Source organism: Myodes glareolus, chromosome 16 (assembly GCF_982192425.1).
Source record: "Myodes glareolus chromosome 16, mMyoGla1.1, whole genome shotgun sequence".
Taxonomy (NCBI): domain Eukaryota; kingdom Metazoa; phylum Chordata; class Mammalia; order Rodentia; family Cricetidae; genus Myodes; species Myodes glareolus.
Window position 1 is genome coordinate 59593562 of NC_142041.1, and position 12203 is coordinate 59605764.

The 12203-nt window shown below is 41.7% G+C and overlaps 1 protein-coding gene across 2 annotated transcripts in view; it reads right to left on the bottom strand.

Annotated features, from left to right (window-relative positions):
* Lactb2 (lactamase beta 2) overlaps positions 1–12203 on the bottom strand; it is a 34063-nt gene that overhangs the window by 4643 nt on the left and 17217 nt on the right. For both annotated transcript variants that reach the window (XM_085677345.2, XM_048420763.3), the window contains exons 4-5: positions 10219–10397; positions 359–507 (exon numbers count right to left, since the gene is read on the bottom strand). In XM_085677345.2, coding sequence (XP_085533471.1) covers positions 359–507; positions 10219–10397 — 328 coding nt within the window. The remainder of the gene's footprint in view (positions 1–358; positions 508–10218; positions 10398–12203) is intronic.

Below are 12203 nucleotides of genomic sequence, written 5' to 3' on the forward strand. Positions count from 1 at the left end.
GTTATCCTCGGATTTTTTGTTTTGTTTCTGCTTAGAAGATCACTCTGTGTCATTTACTGAAGGCTTGGACAACAGATAGCCAAGATGGCTAGAATAGTGTGTGTCATTACAAAACTCAAGAGCAGTTTCTCCTGCTGAGTCAGGTAAGTAGGGTTTAATGATGGCTCAGGATGGCAGTTCTTGTTATCTATGAACATCTTTCTTTCTTAAACTACTGGTCTCAAGTCAAGACAATTAGCATTACTTGCATAGTCAAAAGACTTGTTTTCACCTGGGATATATTAAGTTTATCACATAGCTTACTGAATAATACCCTAGTAAACAGTAGTCATGTACAGAAAAGATAAAAGAAAGTTACCTTGTAAATCATTTTCATAAGTTCAGTCACTGTAAATGATTTTTCAAAGTTATCACGGATTATTGTAAGAACTTGTTCTTCTCTCTTATTTCTATGAGAAATATATTCCAGAATTTTAGCTTCAGCATTGTGGATTACTGGGCCATGTCCTGAATTAAAAGAATTACACAAGTTTCTGTAACCAAATAAAAACCACTAAGTACAAAGCTAATTCACTCTACTTGAGAATAATTCATATGCAGTACTGAAAAGCATTAAGCACATAAATATTTATTGCTTGGAAAGCTACAGCAGAGGTCCTTCAGAAGGGCCTGTCAGCAACATTCTGTGGAGGGAGGTCTCATGAGTCTCACCTACCTATTCAGTCGTGTAGCCACTGGTGAACTGCCAATGCCCCTCCTGCAAAAAACTTTCCCCCAAGCTCCTGTAAGCAACCCTAATTAAACTCATTGGATCACCAAACAAAGACTTGAAAGCAGAGTGGGGAGGGGTTTGGGAAGAGGAAGGGATTAGCGGGAATGGGAGGGGAACAAGAAATATATTGGAGGTAAATATAATCAAAATATATATATTTAATGATATATTCTATTATTTATGTGTAGGTGCATGTCTGTGTGGATGTGTGTATGAGTATATGGGTACTTGTGGAGTACTGACTCCTTTGGAGCTGGTGTTACAAGTGCTTGTGAGCCATCTGACATGGGAGCCTCCCAGAATACATTATATAAACTTATGAAAATGTCATAATGAAACTGATTATTATGTATAGCTAATATATGCTAATAAAAAGCACTACATTATAGACTGCTTGGGGAAAACTAAAGCTTTGATGGCAACTATAAAAAATGTGCATAATGCCAAAAACCTTTAGAGAATTATGTCAAATAAAAATATATAATGTTATTATGGACCTTAAAATATAAGATCTATTTTAGCAATAGTATATGCACTATAACAGTAATCACAATAATGGTAGGTGATATGTAATGTTTACTGGATACACAGTGTTATCCCACATACTTGAAGTACTGTGTACTTTAAAGGATCCATGAGGTAGGTATTATTACTATCCACAGGAAGGTACAGAACCTGCCTGCAGCTCTATAGCTAAGAAGGGGTGGAGTTGAGATTCCTACTAGGCAGTTTTTGACCACTATGGGTGCTGTCTTAACCACTGTAGTAAGCTTACAAACAAAAGATTGAAAAGGAAGTGTCCAAGACCCAGTGTAGAACAAAAATAGAGCAAATGTTACAAGTTCAGAACTTGTAACAACCCAGATGCAGTTACACTGAAATTCGCCTGAGCTTAAACAGTCCACTATGGTACAAAAGCCCACAAAAGGGATATTTTAAATCTTGAGAACAAAACACCCCCCCCCCCCCAAAAAAAACCAACCAAACAAAACAGGCTAACTGAGAACCACACAAAGAGCTCTGGACTTTGGTTTGTACCAGGCTGTTTCCTTCTCAGCCCCGGGAGGAAGCTTTCTCTTTGAGCCTGTTGCTTTAGCTGTGCACACACCGCACCCACTTCACAGGGCTTTAGTGAGCATAGCTATAAAGGCCCCTCTCCCCCCCCCCCCCCCCCCCCCGCACGATACCTGCAGGGAAGCAGTCTTTACTGTATGGTAGCTATGCTGATTGAGTATAATTTACATAAAACAAGTTCCCTGCTACTAATAGTGAGAGGTTCACTGGATCCAAACACTCTGAGAACCTTTGCAGGCAGCCCCTCATCGGCCAGGCTCGGGAGTGCCTGGAGCACCCATCGGTGCCTAACTCTTCTCATGCCATGATAGCACACATGCCCAGCCATACGGTACATTTACTATTTCCTTCCTAGGCACCCAGAACTCAAGAGAAAATGCGAGTGACTGACAGCTTTCCATGGCTGTTTTGTTAGGAGCGAGTTAGACAAGGAACCAATCCCCCTTTCCCTTCTGGGACTCTTGCTGGGTTCTTAGCATCTATGATGGAGAGAACATTCATGTTGGGTTCTTCTTAGCGTCTATGATGGAGAGAACATTCATGCTGGGTTCTTCCTAGCGTCTATGATGGAGAGAACATTCATGTTGGGTTCTTCTTAGCGTCTATGATGGAGAGAACATTCATGTTGGGTTCTTCTTAGCGTCTATGATGGAGAGAACATTCATGTTGGGTTCTTAGCGTCTATGATGGAGAGAACATTCATGTTGGGTTCTTCTTAGCGTCTATGATGGAGAGAACATTCATGTTGGGTTCTTCTTAGCGTCTATGATGGAGAGAACATTCATGTTGGGTTCTTCTTAGCGTCTATGATGGAGAGAGCATTCATGTTGGGTTCTTCTTAGCGTCTATGATGGAGAGAACATTCATGTTGGGTTCTTCTTAGCGTCAATGATGGAGAGAACATTCATGCTGGGTTCTTCTTAGCGTCTATGATGGAGAGAGCATTCATATTGGGTTCTTAGTGTCTATGATGGAGAGAACATTCATGTTGGGTTCTTCTTAGCATCTGTGATGGAGAGAACATTCATGCTGGGGTCTTCTTAGCGTCTATGATGGAGAGAACATTCATGTTGCGTTCTTCCTAGCATCTATGATGGAGAGAACATTCATGTTGGGTTCTTCCTAGCGTCTATGATGGAGAGAGCATTCATGTTGGGTTCTTAGTGTCTATGATGGAGAGAACATTCATGTTGGGTTCTTCTTAGCGTCTATGATGGAGAGAACATTCATGCTGGGTTCTTCTTAGCGTCTATGATGGAGAGAACATTCATGTTGGGTTCTTCCTAGCGTCTATGATGGAGAGAACATTCATGTTGGGTTCTTCCTAGCATCTATGATGGAGAGAACATTCATGCTGGGTTCTTCTTAGCGTCTATGATGGAGAGAACATTCATGTTGCAAGCAGGGCAGTGCTGTCTGACATATGACAGGGCTCTTCCTCTGGAGAGTGGAAATGTACCACTTTATAGTTGCTATGGAAACCTGTCATGTCAACATTGTGAGTTAAAGTACAGAGGGCAAGTGTTACCCAAAATTTCACAGCTGAACCGAGGTTTACGAGAAAAGTCAGTTAATAAAAACAACAGGAATTGAGGCATTTTCCTATTCCCTTGTAAGCTTGCTTTGTTTCAACGGGTTAGCTGTGTGGAAGCTGAAGAAAACTTACAGAAAATGGACATGGCTCTCAGCCAGGAAAGAACCAAGTGTGTAATTTAAAGAAGTAGGGTATGGCTTCTCAGGTGAGATGGTGATTGGGAGCTTCCTCTGTTTAACTCCATGGGCAAGAGTCAGGGTGACGAGGAGCCCACTAACCTGAGGGGAGGAAGGGAAGAGCACTGGGAATCAGGAGAGGTACAGGGACACTGGAGAGGCAGGAAGAAACACAAAGGTGTGGAAATAATCTTCAGCTCCACCCCAGCTCCTGAGCAGAGAAGCTGAACTCCAATCCCAAGGGAAGGGAGGCAGGCCTGACGTCAGCAGACTGTCCAGCTGCTGGAGAACCCGCAATTCCTGAAGGCTTTAAATCCAGTGGGGGATTCAGTGTGTAGCAGACCAACTGCGAAGCAGCAACCTATTACTTTGTTCCCACACCTTGGAGAGCTACGGCCCACTGCCGGCTTACCGTTTGAGACGCTATGCTGGGACCTGTGATCAAACAGTGATCACAAGTGAGGGAGATGGGAGGCAGGCAGCCGCTGTCTGTCTGCATGGAAGAGGCTGCAGGAAGCGGTGATGCAGATAGAGGGGGCTAAATGTGAATTTGCCGAGAAGCCCAGGAAGCAGGAACAGCGTGGGCTGCGGGATTGTGGTGACTGGTGGCCCTGCTCTGTGTGGTCAGGAACTTACTGTACTGCCGATGGAGAGTTGTGGGCCCTTGGCCTTAGGAGCTGCCATTCTGTATGTGTCAGTGCGGGACTGAGAGCTCTGAGGCCAGGGATGGGAGAGCAGCAGCTTTGCCTGCTGGCCTTCCTCCTGTGGGGTGCTTCAGCGCGTGGCAGTGCCTGGAGGGGCTGAGGCTAGCGGTCAGACTGCTGAGTTTCTTCAGCTTTTCACATTCATTGAGAAACTCTGACACATGTGTGGATACCACCTTGGCTTAGAAATCTGCCACCTCTGGGTGCAAAAACTGGTGGACCTCTGGAGCAGGTGAGAACCTGCTTAGCTTCAAAGGCCATAAAAGCTGGACACAAGAAGGAGGCTCTGATGTGAAGGAAGACCCAGGACTAGCGAGAAGAAAGAGCATCAAGGATTGACGACGTTAAGATATTATTACGTTCAAATATCAATAAGACTAAAAAGGAAACGACAGCAACCATGGCCACGACACTCAGGACCTCTGGAACAGATGGAGAGACCAAGCCTATGAAATGCGTAGTGTTGAAAAAGAAACTAAGTTACTGACAGGAAACTCAGAAAATATATTCCATACTGTTACAGCAGATTAATCCTTAAAAAAGGGGGAAACAATGATCATTCTACTTCAGGAGGCATTTAGAATCCCTCAACAAACGTGACTAGAAAGCAGCCTTTCCGTCACGGTGTAGTGAGAATGCCCAGAGTACAGAACAATGAAAGAGTGCTGAAGCTGCACAGGGCATGTCAAGTTACAAAGGAAAACCTATTAGAATAAAAGCAGACACGTCAGCAGAAACCCTAAGGCCTGGGAAGCACAAACTGACGCATTTCAAGCCCTGAGACTAAGTACCTGTCAACCATGTCTATTATACACTCAGTGAAGTTATCCTTTAAAAACTTCCCATTTCGAGTGCAAACTAAATTAATCTGCATCTCACGAGAAGCCACACAACAGCTATGCAAGCTCCACATTACGAAATCAGAGAGGAGTCAGTCGGACGGCTCGGTGGGTAAAGGCTCTTGCCGCTAAGTCTGCTGACCAGAGTTTGATGCCTACGCCCCACGTGGTGGAAGGAGAGAACCAACTCCTGAAAGTTGTTCTCTGACCTCCACATGTGTGCCAGGTATGTACATATGTGCACACATACACATATACACACATGTAAATAAACATTAAAAACCAGAGATATAGAACAAGTAACCAAATTAAGCACCTTGATGTCTTGAAATAAGAAAAGTCAAACCCAAGATTAATAAATAGAAATAACAGTCCAGAGAAAAAAAGTAATGAATATGAATGGTGACTGAAAGAATACAACACACCAACAAGAGACCTGCTTTTCTTTAAAGGGTAAGATTCTCAAATTCTTAACCAAACTAACCAAAAAGGAGGAGATAAGAGTTAAATGAAATTGAACATAAGAAAGGACACATTGTAGGAGCCTACTGAACTTCAGATCACAGCACATTAATTTGTAAATTGGTCTAATAAATTGGATCTCAAAAATAAATGAATCAATTTCTAGCCACATATGATATCCCAAAGTCAAAACAAGAGGATAGAAACAACCAAACCGATGTGTAGTGGGAAATAAAGCTGAAGTCACATTGGAGGCCCTTGAGAAAGAAAAGCCCAGGGTGTGAAGAATTCACTACAGAAGAGTACCAGTCCTTTAAAGAAAACCAGCACCACTGGTCCTGGTGGTGGTCTGCATGTAACTGGGTCCCATAGTCTCACAGGAGCAGTTCTGTCAAGACGTATGTTTTTATTGGAGTGGGCATGGCCTTGTTGGAGGAAGTGTGTCACTGTGGGGGGTGGGCTTTGAGATTTCCTATGCTCAGGATATCACCCTGTGTCTCAGTCAACTTCCTGTTGCCTGCAAGATGTTGGACTCTCAGCTACTACAGTACCGCATCTGCCTGCAAGCCACCATGCTCCCCTCCATGATGATAATGGACTGAACCTTTGAAACTGGAAGCAAACTCCTTCAGTTAACTATTTCCTTTAGAAGAGTTGCCATGGTCATGGTATCTCTTCACAGCAAAAGAAACCCTAACTAAGACAATCCTCAAACTGTTCCACAAGACGCAAGAGGAAGTAACCCTTCCAGACCCAGGACAGTAACCCAGGGTTACCTTCGCTGCTGATGCTGCTGGACAATGAGCCAACAACAAAGGGAAAAAAGGCCAATGTCCTTAATGAACACAAATCCTAAAACAAAATGAAACCCTGGCAAACTATATTAAATAACACCTTAAAATATCATAGTATCATGATCAAATTGATTTAATTCTAGAGTGGTTCAAAATATACAAGTAGCAAACACAACATAATATAGAAATGGAATCAAAGACAAAAATCAAATGCCCATATCATCTAAAGCAGAAAAGGCTGACAACAACCCTACAGGCTAGGAGAGCGCCAGACTCGAGCACAATAAAGGCTATGCATGACATCCGTTGTGGCTAATGTACAGACTGGGGAAAACCACAAAGCATTCTCTCTAAATTCATGAACAGGACAAGGGTGTCTATAGCGATATTTTATTTGAGTTTTAATAAATAAAGCTTCCTGAAGATCAGAGTACAAAGCTAGCCACACTAGTCAACCATACAGGCCAGGCAGTGGTGGCACACACCTTTAATCCCTGCAGTCACACTAGTTAGCCATGGAGACCAAGCGGTGGCGGTGCATGCCTTTAATCCCAGCACTAGAGGGGAATATAAAATGGGAGGTCTCAGCCTGCAGTCAGTCTGCAGTCACGCTGAGGACAGGATTGCCCAGCCGTGGTAGAGGTAAGAACTCTAGTGGCTGGCTGCTTTACTTTACTGTCTTCAGCTTGAACCCCAAGATCTGACTCTGGGCTTTTATTGTTCGTGCTACAGATGTCCACTGTCTTCATTCTAATTCAATATGGTGTTTGAATTCTTAGCTGAGTCAATAGCAAAGAGAAAGAAGTACAGTGTGGTCTGAGGCTTGTCTCCTGAGCACCTAGCCAGCTAGTGCTGCTTTCTTTTGGGCCTGTGTGGGATCTCTCAGAGGTGGGCTAGGCAGCAGAGTCAGCCTCTAGGAAAGGGCCTTTTCAAGTCATAATGCACTGTAGAGATAACCAGAGGGAGACACAAGTACGTGGACTGGAAGAATAAACATTGTGAAAAGAGCCTTATTACCCAAAATGATAAAGAGATTCTATGAAAATCACCATCAAAATTCTGGTAACATCCTTCATACAACCAGAAAGAACAGTTATCAAATTCATTGACATAAGACCTCAGATAGCCAAAGCAAACCTAAGCAATGCTGATGGTATTATGATACCTGATTTCAAATTATACAGAGTTATTGTAGCAAAAATAGTATGATTCTGGCACCAAAACTGGTACAGACACTGATGAAAGGCCCCAGAGTAACCCCTGCAGCTATGCTGCCTGATTCTTGACTAAGGAGCCAAAACACAATGGTGGAAATGCAGCAAACAGCAAGGGAAACTCACACACACACACACACACACACACACACACACACACACACGCTGAGAAAGGAAACAAAATCCCCATCTCTTACCTTGTAAAACAGAAATTCAAAATAGATTAAGGGTCTCATTGTAAGACACAAACCTTTGAAACTACTAGAGCGGAACATGTGCCAAACACTTCCAAAGGAAGGCATGGGGAGGGGCTTTGGGAAAGGGCTCTGCAGCTCAAGCAATGGACTCATGAAGAGGGGAGATTAAAAAAGCTCTGTGCCAATAAGAAAACAATTTGTGCAGTGAACAGACAGCCGACAGACCAGGAGGAATCTTTGCCAGCCATCAACTTCTCAATCTCTCTCTCTCTCTCTCTCTCTCCTATTACACACACACACACACACACACACACACACACACACACACACACGAAGACATAACCAAACACCAAAAGAACAAATGATCCAGACAGTAAATGCGAATAGACAGGATGTTATGTTGTTCTGCCTTGGTAACTGCTCTGTGACTGAAGATGGTCTTGAATTTATAGCAATCCTCTTACCTTAAGAACTAGGGTTGCAGCATACACCATCATATCCAAAAGTGCCTCAAAGAAGCAAATTTGAAGAAGTACAAACAGATAATAAATACATGAAAAGAATATTTAACCACCAGAGGAATGCAAATCCAGACTACACTGAGATTCTATTTTCTTGGAGCCAGAATGGCTACCAGAAGACAAAAAATAAGAAATGATAGCAAGGATGGGGAAAGGCAGCCATTAAACACTGCTGATGAAACTAAATTAGTATGGTCAATATAAAAATAAGCATGGTAGTCTCTCAAAAAATGAAAAAACAAGCTGGGTGGTGGTGGTGCACGCCTTTAATCCCAGCACTCCAGAGGCCGAGGCAGGCAGATCTCTGTGAGCTGGAGGCCAGCCTGGTCTACAAGAGCTAGTTTCAGGACAGGCTCCAAAGCTACAGAGAAACTCTGTCCTGAAAAAAAACCACAAAACCAAAAAAAAAAAAAAAGAAAAAGAAAAAATGAAAAAACAGAGCTGGGATAGCTGGGATATAGCTCTGAGGCAGTGTATTTGCTTATCATGTACAAGGTCCTGGGTTCCACCCTCAGTATTGTCAAAACTACCAAACCAAACCGAACAACCAATCAAGTTACAAAGATCACTATCACATGATGTAACATGGTGGTGCATATGCTCAAAGAGATCAACAGTCACATGCAACAGACATACCTAAATGACCACGTGGCACTAATTGCAACAGCAAGTTCTGGAATCAGCACAGGTGCTTGTTGATGGATGAAAGGAAATGAAAAAAGTATCTCTATATAATAGAATATTACTATTCCACAAGAATGAAATCATGGTATTTGCTGGGAAATGGATGGATCATTATGTCAGCCTCAGAAAGTCAAGTATCACATGTTTCAGTTATATGTAGCATCTAGATTAAACCAAACACGACGAAAAAAGAAAAGACCAGTAAAATGATTCCTAATGATATTCTGCTCTACTCACAGACTGGTGCCTCGTCCAGCTGTCATCAGAGCCTTTAACTGATGTAAACGGATGGAGGCCTACAGCCAAACATTAGGTGGAGCTTGGGGAAACCTGAGGAAGAGGGGGAGGAAGGATTGCAGGAACCCGAGGGGATAAGGACATCACAAGAAAACCCACAGAATAACCTGAGCTCATCGGGGCTCACAGGGACTGAAGCAACAACCAGAGTGCCTGCAAGGGACTGACCTAGGCCCTACACATATATGTTACTGGTGTGTAGCTTGATCTTCTTGTAGGACTCCAAACAGTGGGACCAGGGCTGTCTATGACTCTTTATACCTGCTTTTGGGACTCTTTCCCTCATACTGGGCTGCTTCATCCAGCCTTAATATGAGGAGAGATGTCTAGTCTTATGGTAACTTGATATGCCATGTTTGGTTGACATCCATGGGAGTTTTGCCCTTTCTGGAGAGAAACAGAGGAGGAAAGGTTGGGGAGTTGGTGGGAGGAAGTGAGGTTGGGAGAGGGACTGGGAAGGTAGAGGGAGAGGAAACTAGTCCAGATTAAAAAAAAAAAAAAAGGAATGAGGCGGCTGGAGAGACGGCTCCTAGGGAAGAGCATGTACTAGCATTACAGAAGACCTGGGTTCAGTTTTCTGACTCCAGTTGGGAAGCTCACACTATCAGCACCAGGGGACCCTCTTTTGACCTCCACAGGCAACACACTAAGATGTGCAAATCCACACTCAGACACATATATTAAAAATAAAATCTTCAAAAAAATGAAAGTTGCAGAAGAGGAACAGTGGGAAAAGGGAGTAAAAGAGGGTAATGCAGGTAAATGTGATGAAGGCACATTTTATAACAGATGCATGAAAATACCATCCTGAAACCTAGTACTTGAACACTTAGGATATGTTAATACAAAAACTTCAAGTTGTCTATATATATATTTCAACTCAGAGATAAGCCAAATGAACACTTTATCATGTGAAAAGATGGCTTGTTAGATTAAAAAACACCACTCACCTGGATATATAATATCAGCTTTGATTTTTAATAAGTTCTTTAGGGAGTTCATATAATCATAGAGGTCTTCAAATATCGTTGTTCCTTCTCCTAGGATACAATCCCCAGAAAATATGGCATTTTCCTCTTCCAGGAATAGGGCCATGTGGTCATCAGTGTGGCCAGGAGTGTGTATAACTCTAGTCAAAAACAGAAGTTATGAATCACAAAGCAGTAAGTATGAATTCTTAGGCTTGGGGAAAATGCTGCAAAGTAAATAATTCTATTGTCTTTAGACAAGACATTAACATGCTACCAATGAGTCAAAAATCTCATTATCCTAGTTTCTTCAGGGGTTCCTCAAGGAAAGCTGAGCACAGACAAATATCCCCTATTACTAGATCATATTTCTTATTCAGAAATACAAATTTAATAGCATATTTTCTTCTTATCTTATAAATAAAAAGATGATAAGAACAAATTTGAAATACGTGAATGAAAATATAAAAAAGTTAAAATTAAGATTATCGAGAAATAGTACTTTTAGTAAGAACATAGCTTTTCAATTTCTTTCACTAATAATTAAAAACAAAACTGACTTTTGAAGTTTTCATTACTTTATTAGATTTTCTACATTATTAATATTTTTCATAGGCAATTACCTAAATGTTCTATATAAATATTAGGCACAATGCCATAAGTTTCAAAAATAAAATTTACTCTACTAGTATTTATATAAAATTTAAGAGAAACATCCTTAAATGTATTTGTTTCTGCTGTGGAACAATGGTCTGGTACCCGGCAAAGATTTGTTACTTGCATTTTAATAAACTGCTGATTGACCACTAGTCAGGCAGCAAGTATAGGCAGGGTGACCAGGCAGGAAGTAAAGGTGGGGCAATGAGAAAAGGAGAATTCTGGGAAGAGGAAAGGTCAGTTTGCAGTCATTACCCAGATACAGAGGAAACAAGATGAGAATGCTTCACTGATAAAGGTACCAAGCCACATGGCTAACACAGACAAGAATCATGGGCTAATTTAAGATGTAAGAAAGAGTTAATAAGAAGCCTGAGCTAATAGACCAACCAGTTTATGATTAATGTAGACCTTTGTGTGTTTCTTTGGGATGGAACAGCTGTGGGACCAGGTGGGACAGAAACCTCAGTCAACATATTTCCACTTACTTTTTAGGTAAGTGTAGAGGCTGGAGAGATGACTTAGCAGTTAGGAGTGCCTGTTGCTCTTGTAGAGAACCCAAGTTTGGTTCCCCAGTACCCACACGGTGGCTCACAACCATCTCTAACTCTCATTCCATAGAAATCTAACAGTCTTTTCTGACCTCTGCAGCACCACACATATATGTAGTGCAAAACACTCAAACTGATTACAAAAGCCTAAATAAATAAAGGTGAGGTGCCTATTAATATCAAGAGTGTTTGTAAACAATAAAAATATTTAAAACAATGTGATACAGAAACAAGGATACAGAAGCCTTTAGAATCACATGAGAACCCATAAATAATCCTAAATATGGGTATGTAGAACTTGACGTGTGCTTTTCTTTGGTACTGCAGCCACTGGTTTGATTGTCCAGGCTCTAAATAACCCTTCATCTATGCCCTTGTAAGTAATTCTAATCAAATTCATTGGTAGAAGTGCATATGCACACTCATATGCACACGCACGTGCACGCACATACACAGAGTGAGAGAAATAAATGACATGGAAGTGGAAGGGAGACTAGTTGGGAGGAAGAAAGGAGTCAGCAGGGTGGGAAGGGAGCGAGAGAGGACAGAGGATAGTAAAGGGGTAAGTAGGAAATGTATTATATACATAAATGAAAATGTCATCATAAACCCATTATTGTCTATAGCTGATATTGCAAACAAAAACCCTTTAAACTTCAAAACTGATTATGACATCTTTAAGTCATGAGAAACAGTTCAAGAGCTTTATTTATATTCACATAAGTTTTATATCTATATGAGCAGTAAACAAGAAGTCTA